Source organism: Portunus trituberculatus, chromosome 44 (genome assembly GCF_017591435.1).
Source record: "Portunus trituberculatus isolate SZX2019 chromosome 44, ASM1759143v1, whole genome shotgun sequence".
NCBI lineage: Eukaryota > Metazoa > Arthropoda > Malacostraca > Decapoda > Portunidae > Portunus > Portunus trituberculatus.
In genome coordinates this window covers 26891088-26906087 of record NC_059298.1, presented here as the reverse complement: position 1 = coordinate 26906087, position 15000 = coordinate 26891088, and the positions used below count along the sequence as shown (strand labels likewise).

General features: G+C 42.1%; 1 protein-coding gene across 3 annotated transcripts in view; it reads left to right on the top strand.

The window, feature by feature from the left end:
• The window catches only part of LOC123518906 (neurotrimin-like), a 43260-nt gene that overhangs the window by 24783 nt on the left and 3477 nt on the right, over positions 1-15000 (top strand). For all 3 annotated transcript variants that reach the window (XM_045279968.1, XM_045279966.1, XM_045279967.1), the window contains 6 exons: positions 2001-2208; positions 9552-9710; positions 10746-10958; positions 12313-12450; positions 13005-13154; positions 14631-14747. In XM_045279968.1, the coding sequence (XP_045135903.1) occupies positions 2001-2208; positions 9552-9710; positions 10746-10958; positions 12313-12450; positions 13005-13154; positions 14631-14747 (985 nt within the window). The remainder of the gene's footprint in view (positions 1-2000; positions 2209-9551; positions 9711-10745; positions 10959-12312; positions 12451-13004; positions 13155-14630; positions 14748-15000) is intronic.

The following is a 15000-nucleotide window of genomic DNA, read 5'->3' as shown; positions in this document are numbered from 1 at the left end:
AGGAATATAATTTTCATATAAGTACTAACACTGGTATAGATAGCCTCTCTACACACACTGTTCCTCTCCTCCTTCTCCTGATTCAGACAGCAAAACACCAATTGGGTTCATCTCGCATTGTTTCTTTCCCTACGGAGCAAGATACCGAAGCAGATTTCCTTTAAAACACCATTAGGAGTTGCCTTTTCAGTGGCTACGGGACTTGAGAGGGAGTCAATACACGATAACTCTTCCCAGCCTGGCCCGGTGCCAAAGGCTGCAAACAATCGAGCTCTCCACCAATGACAGATGTTGTGTCATAATTCTGACTTTTTAAAGGGCCTTTCCCCAAGTGAGCAGGACCCGAGCAACGAGTCCAGCAGGTGTGTGTGCGGGTGTGTGTGGGTGTGTGGGTGGGTGGGTAGATGGATGGTTGTAAATGTGTTCTATAGTAGTAGTAGTAGTAGTTGTTGCTGTAGTTGTTGTTGTTGTTATTGTTGTTGTTGTTGTTGTTGTTGTTGCTGTTGTTATTGTAGTAGTAGTAGTAGTAGTAGTAGTAGTAGTAGTAGTAGTAGTAGTAGTAATAGTAATAATCGTAATATAGTAATAGTAGTAGTAGTAGTAGTAGTAGTAGTAGTAGTAGTAGTAGTAGTAGTAGTGTTGTTGCTGTTGTTGTTGAAGAGAACGAGGGAAGAAGGAGTAGGAGGAGGAGGAGGATAAGAAGAGGATGATTACGATGACGACGAAGAAGAGGAGGAGAGGCAGGAAGAGCAGAAAAAGTACTCCTAGTAGTAGTAGTAATAGTAATAGTAGTAATAGTAGTAATAGTAGTAGTAGTAGTAGTAGTAGTAGTAGTAGTAGTAGTAGTAGTAGTAGCAATAGCAGCAGTAGTAGTAGTTTTGTAGTACCACCACCGACACCACCACTACAATCACCAGTTGTTCCCCGTTGCATCACCAGCACCATCTCTGCCACCAAGGACAATACAGGAGACACAACCACACCCCCACGTCTCAGCCAACACCCACGTGGCTGCGACGCCGTCTTGGCTCGGTCTGGTCAGCGCCTCTCTGCCCTCGGGAACAACAGCGGCTCAATAACATTCGTCTTCATCTTCATAAAAACGACACTCTTCTCCCTTTTACTCGTGCATCATTGTGATTACCTGCACTCATCGTCCCTCGGCTTCCTACACACGCTGTTCTAAAGGTCTATAGAAGATGAACTGCGGACCTAAACTGCTATATTATCATCCGTGCTCTAGTTCTTTCTTCATTCCCCATTTATTATCCTTTTTTTCACCCTGATTTTAGTGTTTGCTTATGTTCCAACCATCTCTTCTTCCTTGTGTTCCATCTGTTTATTGATTTATCGTCTTGTTTCATCTCCAGTCCTTTCAGCGTGCTTGAATGAAAGTTATTATAGTTTTCACGTGTGTTTTCCGTGATTTCAGTGATAGTATTTTTCTGCATCTCCAATAAAAAATAACGCCAATAAAAACATGACTGATTATCTAAAGTGGTCTTTGAAAAATAGTCCTTAGCTTTAAAGAATACAAGCATTATTCTCATGGTTATTAATATTCTTTTTTCTTGGTCTTTTATCTCTTTTAGTTTTATTTTACTGGTCACTCTTCATTCTTTACTCGCTCTGTATTCATCCGTCACCTTTGCTTCTGCTTCTCAGTTCCACGTCTTGCATTTCAGTTTTTCGCTTTGTCTTAGCGCTCGTTGCTCTCTCATCATTCATTTTATTCCTTACCGGTCATACAGTCCTCGGTTCCTACTCTCTCTCTCTCTCTCTCTCTCTCTCTCTCTCTCTCTCTCTCTCTCTCTCTCTCTCTCTCTGTTACATTCCAGAACCAGCATTTCTCTTCTTTCTATAGAGTTTCCACTTCTTATCTACAGATGGTGTGGATGCAAGTGAAAAAAGTTCGGCTTAACATTGTCATATTAGTACTGTCTTTCATCCCATGTGTGTGCAGTGTGCTCGTATAATTAGTTTCTTTCTCTTCTCGATAGGTGGCGTGGGTGCAGGTAGACACGCAGACGATCCTCACCATCCATAAGTTGGTCATCACGAGAAACCCGAGGATCGCACTGCTGCACAACGACCACCGCTCTTGGCACCTTGAGATCAAGAACGTGCGGGAGAGTGACCGAGGCTGGTACATGTGTCAAGTGAACACCGACCCGATGAGGTCCAGGCAGGGCTACGTGGATGTTGTGGGTGAGTGTTCCTGAGTTGTGAGGCTTTTTTTTTTTTTATGGAATACGGGAAGCTGGCCAAGGGCAACAAAAAATAAAAAGAAAAGGCCCGCTTGATTGCTAGTTCCCTAAAAGATCAAGAGACCCCCAAAAAAAATTGTGTTGCGGAGTTGTTAATGTTAAGGCGAGTTTTGAGAATTCTGAGAAATCTAAGTATATAAATGATTGCTTGCCAGCTTGTCTGTTGTTATGTGGCTTTGTGTTAGTGTCTTGTCAGTTCGCGATTCACTGCCAAACTCTTGAACAGATCGAGATGAAATTTCACAAGGGAATCTTTCTTCTTCAACTGGGGAATGATACGTGCTATGTCCTAATCCCCAGTGTATACTATTACGTGTTACCAATCAGCCAGTTGTTGGAATTAAGATGGAGTTTGCAATAGTCAAGTATGAGTTTGAAAGTTATGAGCAGCGATAACCAGATATAAAAAGCAAAAAGGAAACAATCGATTCAGAAATAAGGTAGTGAATGAGTGGAGCAAACTCAGCAAGAGAAGGTTAGATAAGTTTAACCCTTCCAGTACCAAGACGCGTTTTCATATTCATTTTGCTTACTATATGGTGATTCACAGATAACAGTAGATCTGGATTTGACACGGGACTGCGGAGCCGCGCTGCCATTGCAGTAACGTACCCAAAACGGTTGACTGGTAGTACGCGGCAGCTGACTGTTAAAGTTATAATTTTGTAAAGTTTTATACTGTATAAAGTGCATTTTTTAAGAAAATACTAATCATTACTAAATACCGCAGCAGTGGGAAGGCGTGTGCATTTGTGGAGGCTGTGAGGTGCACCAGATTAAGGGCTTGGCTGACCTCTACCTGGAGGAAACATTATTATTATTATTATTATTATTATTATTATTATTATTATTATTATTATGTACATATTTGTGGCAAGTCTACTGCGAATGAGTCATTTTAAAATCCCATACGAACAGCGAGACGGCCAACGGTTTAGCCAACGGACAGTCACTCAGCGTTGCCAGATCTACCGATAAGTCGGTAGATCTACTGAATTTCTGATGGATCTACCGATCTACCGACAGATTTCGAAAATATGGTCAAATCTACTGATTTTTCGATCAAACCTCCCGAGAAATCCACGAAATCTACAGAGAGAGAGAGAGAGAGAGATAGAGAGTCATGAGGTTGCACCGCGCTTAGGCACGACGGAGAGAGAGAGAGAGAGAGAGAGAGAGAGAGGTGGGTTGCGGAGTACGTGTCTCTTTCATGTATCGAATCTCAGCTGACGGACAACAACAAACTGATAGTACTGTAACTGATGTCGCTGGTTCGGGCGCTATACAGTCTTGACTTAGGCTCCTAAGACTACACACACGCACCTGTAAGTCTTCAGAGAATATATTTATGCTGTTTAAAAGTTCAATTTTGTGTTGATTTAAAATAGAGCCTAAAATATTAGCGGACTGCGTTTGTGAAGTGATGTGGGTGGAGTGTGTTAATTTACGAGTGTAGCCAACTACTCAGCCAACTACTTACTGTTCTCTAAACTCAACCTATCTACGGTTTTGTGTTAGCTGGTTGTGGATAGGTGGTTGGATAGAACATTGATTTGTTCGGAGGATGGGAGAAAAGGAACTGCCTCGTGTACAGGGTCTATCTGGCCTCTTGCAGTCTCCTCATTTCTTAAGTTCTTATATTCATTTTCTTTATACATTCAGATCAAAGTGTTCCAATTTTTGTGTTTTCTTTTTTATTTGAGTACCGGAAGATATGAAAAGTATAATTTGCCTGCGGAATTCCCAGCATGATCTTATTCTTTAATAATAAACCTTTCAAAAAAAAAAAAAAATCGTGTTTGTTGCCAAAAAAATATGAGATAAAAACACATTATTTAAATTGCTCATGTTTACATTGCACGTGTATTTGATATTATTTACCTTTGGCAGATAATATAAAAAGACATGTGACGTGCAATATATATATATATATATATATATATATATATATATATATATATATATATATATATATATATATATATGTAATCTACCGAAAAAAATTTCCAATCTACTGATTTTTTAAAGTAAAATCTACTGAGAATTCATCAATCCCCTCTGGCAACACTGCAGTCACTCTTGTCAGTCCAGTGCTGCCAGGTGTAGGGTAATTACCCTGTTTTAGGGTAATCTGAGCGCTATCAGCGTAACAGGGTAGAAAATGAAAAAACACCGATTTTTAGGGTCATTTCGTCACTTTAAACTGTAAACTCTCTGAGACAGCCATTTTGTTGTGTGTGAGAGAGAGAGAGAGAGAGAGAGAGAGAGAGAGAGAGAGAGAGAGAGAGGGGGTCGGGTACCGCGTACTGTTGTCCGTTCAAAGTTCGTCAAGAACGTGTAAAGTATGTATCAACCTGTACTGGACGTGTACTATACGGGACCGGCGGCGTCGCTTGCCTAGCCAGCATGCCAGAGTTGCCAGGTCATGTCATATATGGCATTTTGTGACAAATTGGGCATCATATTTTAGAAATTACAGATAAACAATAAAATCTGCCTAATTTCTTGTGGAAGAAAACTATAAAAAAGCTCCGTTAAATAATGTTGAATACCATGAACATGACTGAGTGCCTAGCAACCTCTGCTAGGTGCCGGCGAGCATGTGGGCCTATGAGGCAGTCAGTAATTACTCAGCGACGCGTGTTACTGCGGCGTGTAGTGCGACTGCCCGCGCTGATTGGATTGATTGACTTACGTACTGACGTGCTACAACCATGGATTCTCCGTACACTACACCCCCAGCCAAACGCAAGCGTTCACCCTACACGCAAAAGTATAGTGAAAAGTGGGAGGATGATGCGAACTTCAAGGGCTGGCTGAGTAAAAGCAGTAAAGGTGCGCTTTTTATCACTGCAAAGTCTGCAATTATGATGGAAAAGCAGGTAAATCAGAAATTGAAAGACATGCGGGAACAACGAAGCATGTGAATAATGTGAAAACCCTGAAAAACACAAGGAGCATATTGGACATGCCATCCGTTAGTGGAAACAGCAAGAAAGAAAAACTGGTGAAAGAAGGCGAAATACGGTTAGCGGCTGTTGTCAGTGAGCTGAATCTTCCCTTTTCAGCCGTTGATCGTCTCCTTCCTGTGATAAAGGCAATGTGTCCAGATTCAGAAATAGCAAAAAAATTGAAGTGTGGAAAAACAAAATGCTCAGCAATTGTGAAGAATGTATTAGGTAAGAAGGAGCATGATGATTTGCTTGATCTACTAAGGAACAACTGTTTTTCTTTGATAGTGGATGAATCAACTGACCGTGGCTGCATTAAACATCTAGCTCTTGTAGCCAGAGTGGTAACTGTGAAAGGTGTGAAGGATATGTTTCTAACGCTTGTTCCTTTGGAAAGTGCCACTGCATCCAGCCTTCATGAACACATAAAGTCTGTGTTCAGAGAAGCTGACATACCATATAAGGAACACATGATTGGATTCGCTGCTGACGGTGCCAATGTGATGATGGGGGGTAAATAATTCCCTTTCAACTCTCCTTAAACAAGATATTCCAAATTTGTTTGTGATGAAATGCATTTGTCACTCTTTTCATCTCTGTGCTTCGTACGCTTGCAAAAAGTTACCTAGGTCAGTTGAGGATCTGGCACGTGACATACACAATTACTTCTTATCTCCTAAGCAGTCCATGGCTTTCAAGGAGTTTCAGGAATTCGCTGATGTGAAACCCCACAAGATTCTACATCCATCCCAAACACGATGGCTATCGCTGCACAGTGTAGTGAAAAGACTTCTAGAACAACTCCCAGCTTTGAAGCTGTTTTTTGCTCAAGCACTGATGGAGGATCGACTGCAAGCATCTCAGTCCATCTTACAAAAACTTAATGATCCTCTAAATAAACTATATCTAGAATTTCTAGATTATGTATTGCCCTTCTTCAATGATCTTAATAAAGAAATGCAAGCCGAGGATCCAAAGATTTATGCTCTTAGCAGTAGAGTCTCTGCAGTCTTGGCAACTATACTCGAGTGTTACCTGAAGCCAGGCTACTTAAAGTCAACAGCACTAGCAAACGTGAAAATCAGAGACCCGGCTAATTTTCTTCCCTTAGAAGATATGTACTTGGGTGGTCGAGTAACTGCATCACTACACTCGTGCCATGGTATCGAGAAACAGGATCTTACAAACTTCAGGTTAAGATGTCTTGATTTTTATATTGAAAGTGCATCACAGCTTCTACACAAATTTAATCTGACTGATCCATTACTTGAATCTCTCAAAGCATTGGATCCTCAGTGTATTTTGAAGAAAACCGTCCCATCCATTGCACCATTAGCATCACAATTTCCAAATCTTGTCCCTGAGAATGACTTAAACACCATTGACAATGAGTGGCGTTTGCTACGGAACACAGAAATTAATGTTCAGAGCGACAGTAGTGTTTGGAAGTTTTGGATGGAAGTAAAGAAAGTTAAGAAAGGTGATGACACACCCTTGTTTCCAAAGGTGGGAAACTTCCTGACGAACTTGCTATTCTTGCCTCATTCAAGCGCCAGTGTCGAGAGTTTTTCTCAAATAAATCTTTTGAAAACAAAAACAAGAAATTCACTTAACACAGACACATTAATTGGAATGCTTCATGCTAAGAGAACATTTGAAAATTCAACATCAGACAATTTCAAAATTACATCAACACACGTGAACCTGATGACGGAACGCATATACGACCAGCAGGAGTAATCATTATGGACACTGGCAACACGAGTAAGTAGCATTGCAAGTACACGTGAGTATAATTTTGTATCACTGTATATATTATGCTAATATTTCTTACATATATATGCGTATAAATCATCTTTAAAAAATAGGTTAGTAGTAAACAGGGTAATCTTAAATCAAACAGGGTAATGTTAAGGGTGAATTTAGGGTAAAGTTGGCAACTCGACCTGGCAGCACACTGCTTGTCACTCGGTTCAAGTCAGTCGTGCTAGGGATACCGCTGCAGCCAAGAGTGAGGGGTTATGATTGTTACGTGCATGTTCAGGCATTTTGACATATCTGTGGAGACAATGAAACAGTGAAATGTGAATGCTGGTGAAAGAGTTTTGTCCAACAATGGATTTACAGTGAAAGTGTGAAGAGCTGGTGCCATATAGATAGTCAGTTTGGGAAAAGATAGTGACACTGGTGAAGAACAGTGACATGTTATTGACATCACTGTGACGTGGAAGTGTACTGTGGAGTGCTGTTAAGTGTTAAACTCACCTGTTTACTAACGTGACTGCAACAAACCGATGAATGATTAATAGTGACTAGAATGGTAGGAAACAATGCCTAGGGCCCTAGGCAGTGACTGATAGTAACTACTGCGATATATTTCTTCGCGTTAATGATGTAAAAAAATAAAGCCCGCCTACGCGCTTTGTAAATAGTCTTCCTAAAAAAAAAAAAAAAAAAAAAAAAGTTGCATTTTTGTTAATTAGATTACATAGAGTACGCTAGTGCAACATCTGTGACATATATAAGGGGTGGGATAGTAAGACACCAACAGTGATGTCCACGCCAAGCGCAAACCTGGTGTCGCCACAGGAGGTAACGCACGGTCACAGAGTGATGACAAGAGGTGTAAACTCACAGGTGTGAAGAAGAAATGGGCAAGTGGACAGCCAAAATCATGTAAAGTAATTTATAAGGGATACAAAATTTGCATTTTGTGTTTGAAATACAGCTGTAAACTTAAAGTTGTATTTAAACATCCACCTGGTACTATATAAATTCTCATGTTTGACTCGTATAACTGAGCGGTACAATGACACGGTTGTATGGATTTAGATATCGCTTTCAGGCATTGAATTAAACACAGTTAGCTTGCTTCACAGTGATTTTCATAGATTCATGTTGGCTAGGAGCTGAGATTTCGAGGTTTGAAATTTAAGGTCCGTTCTCCGGCTTTGGGTACGTTACTGCAGCAAGGCAATTTTCGTGTCAAATCCAGATCTACTGTTATCTGTGGGTGATTTTATACTGCTTCATAAATATGTTGGTGATTAGAATAGTGAAGGCTGTGACCATTAGTATTCTGCCCTCCATAGATCCCTCCTAATGCAAGTAAAATCATCTAATGGCGCTCAAAACTCATGGCAAAAATGTGTCCCAGTACTGAAGAGGTTAATGATGATGACAGATAGTAAAGTTAAGTGTTCAGGAGCTGCCTTGTGTAACTCAGTCAGCCTTTTCCGGTCTCCTTATTTTCTTACGTTCTTCTCTTCTTATGTTCAAAGGCAGCTTGTTGCTTGTGTTGTTTTCCGTGTCTCCCTATATTAAACCTGCAGATTCCCTTGTTTTATAATGACTTATTTTGTATGCTGGTATTTCTACAAGTCTGAGGAGCGTTTGTTTGCTTCTCCTCTTTTCTTTACATATGTAATATCTATATTTTTTTCTCTTCAGACTGTAAATGTTAATGGCACATACAACCTTTATGTGCGTGTGTGTGTGTGTGTGTGTGTGTGTGTGTGTGTGTGTGTGTGTGTGTGTGTGTGTGTGTGTGTGTGTGTGTGTGTCCGCACAATACCCACCGAAACTGTCGAGAAGTGTTCCAAATAAGGTGTTTGTGGCCGTGATTCAGTGAGGGCTGAGGTGTGAATGTTCATTTCCCTTCCCCTCTTTCTCTCTCCCCTCACCCCGTCACTCCCGCCGATCCACCACCTCACTAAATTCTGCCCCCATACATATACTGAACAGCCCCTCCAGCACCCTCTTTCCCTCCCATTGCCGCTAACACACCCTTCCTGTGCTCCTCTTTCCTTCCCATTTACGTTAACAGCCCTTCTACACATTCCATTCCTTCCCCGAACACACTCTCTATTCTTTCTCATTAGCATCATCAGCCTCTGTGATTCTACGGCAGGAAACAAACTACCTTAACCTTATCTACTTATCTCCACCAGCTCCTTGTCGATTAAGATAAGTTCCTATGATAGTAAGGAGAGTCGGTCTTCATAAAGTATCTCATCTTCTCTTCTTCGCTCTTTCCCTTCATTCAAAGTTGGTGCCATGTAGAAGTCCCCCATCGTTGTTTCTGCCCCCAACTTGTTTTCTGTGACTCTAATCCTTTGCAGGTCTGCCACAGCTCCTGACTTGTCATCTATCATCATTGCCTATACATTTGTTCAGTCTGTCGTTCGCTTACGACATTCTTGCTGCTGAGTTTCTTCCATTAAATTACAATCTGAATGTTTTAACCACCTTGTTGTTTCTTTAAATTAGACCTGCAGCTTTCTTTGTCTTATGTTCTAAACTCAACCACCACCATCATTGCCTCGCCTCTCAGTGCCTCCAGACATCATCGACAAGGAGTCCTCGGGTGACATCACGGTACGGGAAGGGCAGGACGTCACACTCACTTGCCGCGCTAAAGGACACCCCGCGCCCAACATTACCTGGCGGCGAGAGGACAACAGGGACATTCTTCTCAACACTGCTCAGCGAAGTGAGGCACAGAGAGAGAGAGAGAGAGGGTGTGTGTGTGTGTGGGTAATAATATTAATATTTCGCTTTGGAATGGTACCTTGAAGAGTCAGCTAAAAATTCTACATATTATACTTATGCATCTTAAGTTTATACAGCCCCATCCATGGTGGTTTCTGACATTCCGATAGGCGGCTACTAGATAGCGCCAGATATACTTAGTGATCAAGGCCCTGGGTGGTCAGGCCATCCCATATGTATTTTTTATTCAGAGTTTGTTTCTCCTATCCAGCAGCGAATCACAACTTCTGACTTATACCAGGTGCCTAATCACTGGTAGATGAACAGGGACCACACAATTGAATAGAATGCCTTGCCAAAATTACTTCTGGCCTGACCCGGGAATCGAATCCAAGCTCACCCGTTTGAGTCAGGTGTGCTACCGTGTGTGTGTGTGTGTGTGTGTGTGTGTGTGTGTGTTTTTGTGAGGACACACTTAAACTTCTAGTAACATACACAGAGAGAGAGAAAGAGAGAGAGAGGGCCTTTCCTCCCCATCGCATTGAAACATTTACCTGCTTCACTAATTGATTTCGCCGCGGGAGTCCTGTGTGGTTGCCGGGGCGCGCTGCTCGTCCCATACACCACCAGAAGGACACTCACGAGGCGGGCTGGGCGGTGAGGGGCTGGCCTCTCTCACTGTCCCGGGACTCCACTGACTACCGCTGCTCCCTGTATTATGGCGTATTAGAGGAGAGCAATGAGTGAGACGGGTAGAGAGAGAGAGAGAGAGAGAGAGAGAAGCCAGTTAGACAAAAATACACGCAATCAACCCAAACATTGATACACACATCACGTAATATCCCGCTATTCTTCTTTTATTCAACATTTGTGAAGCATTTTTGTCTTTATACCTTCGAGCTCATCACACACACACACACACACACACACACACACACACACACACAAGGACTCTCACGTATACACCTATCAGCTTCTCACAGTTTCCTTTATTTTCTTGGGTTCCTGTGCTCTTATCATTCACTACTATTAACAGGTCGCGCGTCTGGGGCCCAAGGCAACAGCGATGAAGACGAGGACGAGGACTACCCGGGCAAGGGCTTTGGCTCTGATGGGTCAGCGAAGGTAGTGAAAGGCGAGACGCTGGTACTGAGGAAAGTGTCACGGCTGCAAATGGGCTCCTACCTGTGTATAGCCTCTAATGGTATCCCGCCATCCATCAGCAAGCGAGCCCACCTGAGTGTTCAGTGTAGGTAGCCCTTTCTTTCATATGCAAGAGTGTTTTGGAGTCAAAGACAACAAACAATATAAAAAGGAAAATTAGATAGACGAAAGGTCCGTTAAAGAGTTCCATCTCCTAAAGGAAGATAAGTGAAATACCAGATTCAAATTGCCTACAGTGACAAGTGTCTTGAAATCTTCCTCTTGAGAATTTAATGATGGTACATTGAGTGATTCGTTGAGTGAGTGAGTGATTAACTGACTGAGTAAATGACTTGCTGACTGACTGAATGACAGGCAGACAGACAGACAGACAGAGAGAGAGAGCGTCATTTCCCTGCAAGATTCACTTAAGCCTCGCGTCTCTTCTTAGTGTTATGACTTGCCATCCAACCAAACACATTACCAATACACTCCTCCTCCTCCTCCTCCTCCTCCTCCTCCTCCTCCTCCTCCTCCTCCGTTTCCTTTTTATTGGTCAGAGTGTTCTGTTGTGTTCTTAATTTCTCGGAAGATGCACAGCTATTAGTGGGACAATATCTCTCTCTCTCTCTCTCTCTCTCTCTCTCTCTCTCTCTCTCTCTCTCTCTCTCTCTCTCTCTCTCTCTCTCTCTCTCTCTCTCTCTCTCTCTCTCTCTCTCTCTCTCTCTCTCTCTCTCTCTCTCTCTCTCTCTCTCTCTCTCAACAACTCACTTTCCTCTTCCTTTTTCCTCCTCCCGGTAATGTTGTTATTCTTCTTTACGACTTCTTCCCAACAACTTCCTCTTTTCCTCCCCTCCTCCACCTCCTCCCCCTCCACCTCCTCCTCCTCCTCCTCGTCTTCTTTCTCCTCTTCCTCCTCTTCCTCCTCCTCCTCCTCCTCCTCCTCCTCCTCCTCCTCCTCCTCCTCCTCTTTTCATTTTTTTTCTTCTTCCTCCCTTACCACGTCATCTATTCTTTTCATTCGTGCCTTTCTTCACCTCCTCTTTCCTCCTTCTCTTTATCTTCCTCTTCCCTGTTATCCTCTTCTCTCCCCTCTTCCTCATTTATTCATCCCGTCTCGACTGTCACATCGCTTTTCCATATATTATTTTCCTGCTCTTCTTATTCCCCTCCTTCTCCTTTTTGCCTCCTTCTTTTCCTTCCTCCAAACCCCCGTCATCCATTCCTTTCATGCTTGTCACCCTCTTCCTCCTCCTCCTCCTCCTCCTCCTCCTCCTCCTGTTTTCCCTTTCTCTTCCTCTTTTTGCTAACTACTTCATGTACTCAACCGCCAACTTGCTTCCCATACCTCTCTCCTCTTTATCCTTCTCATCTTCCTTTTCTTTTACCTTCTATACTACGTCACCCACTCCTCCCATACCTACGTACATCTCACCTCCTCGTTCTCCCTCCACGCGCAGTCCCGCCGATGGCTTGGGTCCCGCAGCAGCTGGAGGGCGCATACATCGGACAGGAGTTGACCATTGAGTGTCGCACGGAGGCCTTCCCAAAGAGCCTCAACTATTGGACTGGCCCGAGCGGGGATATGATTGTAGCGGGTGAGGTTGTGTGTGTGTGTGTGTGTGTGTGTGTGTGTGTGTGTGTGTGTGTGTGTGTGTGTGTGTGTGTGTGTGTGTGTGTGTTGTTTTCAGAGTCTAAGCAATACTCGTGCGCTCTTTTCTTTGTATCTATAGTTATCCAGTCTTTCATTCGTTTATTATTCATGCCCTCTTTCTTGTTTCAATGAGAGAGAGAGAGAGAGAGAGAGAGAGAGAGAGACTTTACCATTTAACCAATCCTATCTTTGTTTTTATTCTTATTTTCTTATTTTGTGTGCTCATCAAAAAGTATAGGTTTCTTTTATTTTCTCTTTTCCATACCTAGATTTCTCTTGGCATTACTCTCTCTCTCTCTCTCTCTCTCTCTCTCTCTCTCTCTCTCTCTCTCTCTCTCTCTCTCTCTCTCTCTCTCTCTCTCTCTCTCTCTCTCTCTCTCTCTCTCTCTCTCTCTCTCTCTCTCTCTCTCTCTCTCTCTCTCTCTCTCTCTCTCTCTCTCTCTCTCTCTCTCTCTCTCTCTCTCTCTCTCTCTCTCTCACGCCCATAACCTCCCACAGGCCATAGGTACGAGACGCTGCTGGCTAACACTTCTTATAAGGTGTTCATGATGCTGAGGATTCGCAGTGTGACAGTAGAGGACTTCGGGACGTACTGCTGCGTGGCCAAGAATTCCCTGGGCATGACGGACGGGATCATCAGAGTCTATGGTGAGGAATCAAGCTCAGATTAACGAGTTTGTGTCTTTCCTTCCTCCTACAGGTCGAGGTTTGAGAAGTACCGTTACATGTTCAAGGTATCAGCAGGTTAGCAAGGCCTGTGCTAGAGTACAGTGGAACCATGCGCGCTTTGGGGTCTGAAGAGGCTCCAAGCGCACGGGTTCGAATTCTGTCCACGGTCCGAGTGTAGGTTGGGCTTCCTCACTCGGGGCAACGGTTTCCTAGCGGGTGGCCTTTGAGATAGGAGGTACCCCAAAAAGGTATCCCCTTTAGCCCATAAATTCCCGTGAAAAGCCCACATGGTATAAATAAAAAAATAAATAAAAGTGCAGTGCAGAGTTCCCAGCGTCAGATTAGCGAGTTAATCTTCGTTCTTTTTCAGTTCTAAGTTTACAAGGGAGTTTCTTGCACGATAATGTGTTTCTTTACTAGATCCTTTGAAGATAGTTTCGTATTTTGATTTGTTGTCTTTCTTCTTATTGCTGTTGTTATTATTATTATTATTATCATTATTATTATTATTATTATTATTATTATTATTATTATTATTATTGTCATTGTTATTATGACTATCATTATTATTATTATTATTATTACTATTATTGATATCATTGTTATTATTGTTGTTGCTGTTGTTTTTATAAGGTTAGACTGTCTTATTTTTAAGTTTGTTTATGTGTTGTGGTCAATAAGATATAGAAAAGTGTAGGGTGAGGAGGAACGTGGGTGTCAGGAGAAGAGGAAGCAGAAGAAAAGGTGAAAGACGAGAAAAGGAAATCAGGTTATAAGCGAATAGGGAAGAACGGAAGAAAGGAAAAGATTATAGTGGAGGAAGGAGGAGGAAGAGAAAAAAATTTTATCTGTTTTAGTAAGAAAGAGAAAAGCAATATAACAAAGTGTATACCAAGAACAGAAAACTTAATGAATAGATAAACAGGAATAAGAATGTAAGGAAGAGCTTTTTTCCGTTATATGAAATTCGAAATTAAAATTAATAGTTTTTAGCTAATTGCACGTGAAATTTTTTATTTGTAGTAGTAGTAGCAGTAGTAGTAGTAGTAATAATAGTAGTAGTAGTAGTAGAAGTAGTAGTAGTAGTTATAGTAGTAGTAGTAGTAGCAGTAGTAGCAGTAGTAGTAGTAGTAGTAGTAGTAATAGTAGTAATAACGGTAGTAGTATTAGTAGTAGCAGTAGTAGTAGTAGTAGTAGTAGTAACAGTAGTAGTGAATAACAGAAATCCTGTAATAGTACATATGATACTAGTGATGCCAATAGCTTTACTGATAGTCTATAGAAACAGTGATGATGTTGACTGTTTTAATGCAAACATTATAGTAAGTTTAATCAAGGTAACCAATGATAGCAATAATAGCAACAACAGCATCAGTTGAAGTGGCTGCTGTGTCCTTGTGCTGCCATTGGCCTTACTGCACCTCAACAGTAACACCACTCTCTCACCCCAAACAGAAATCGACTCGCCTAAGCCCTACCACCCGGGCGAGGTGACGGCGGCCGGCGGGGAGACAAACGCTGAGGACTTTGAGGAGAGGGACGGCCACTCCCCAACGCCATCCTACAAGCAAGGTGACGCTACGTACCTCCCCAATTCATCCCATTATCTCGGTTCTATACGTTGTAACTCAAATACTTTCATCGGTACTTAGATGAACCTAATAAAGCTTTAACAAGACTCAATGGAAGTTAATAAGTTTTTAGCACGGTTCAATAGAATCTAATAAGATTCTAATAGGATTTTGTGGAGGCTAATAAGGTTAGGACTTAATAAAAGCTGATATTGTTTAAAGACGACCAAATAAAAACTGATAGGATTTTAACG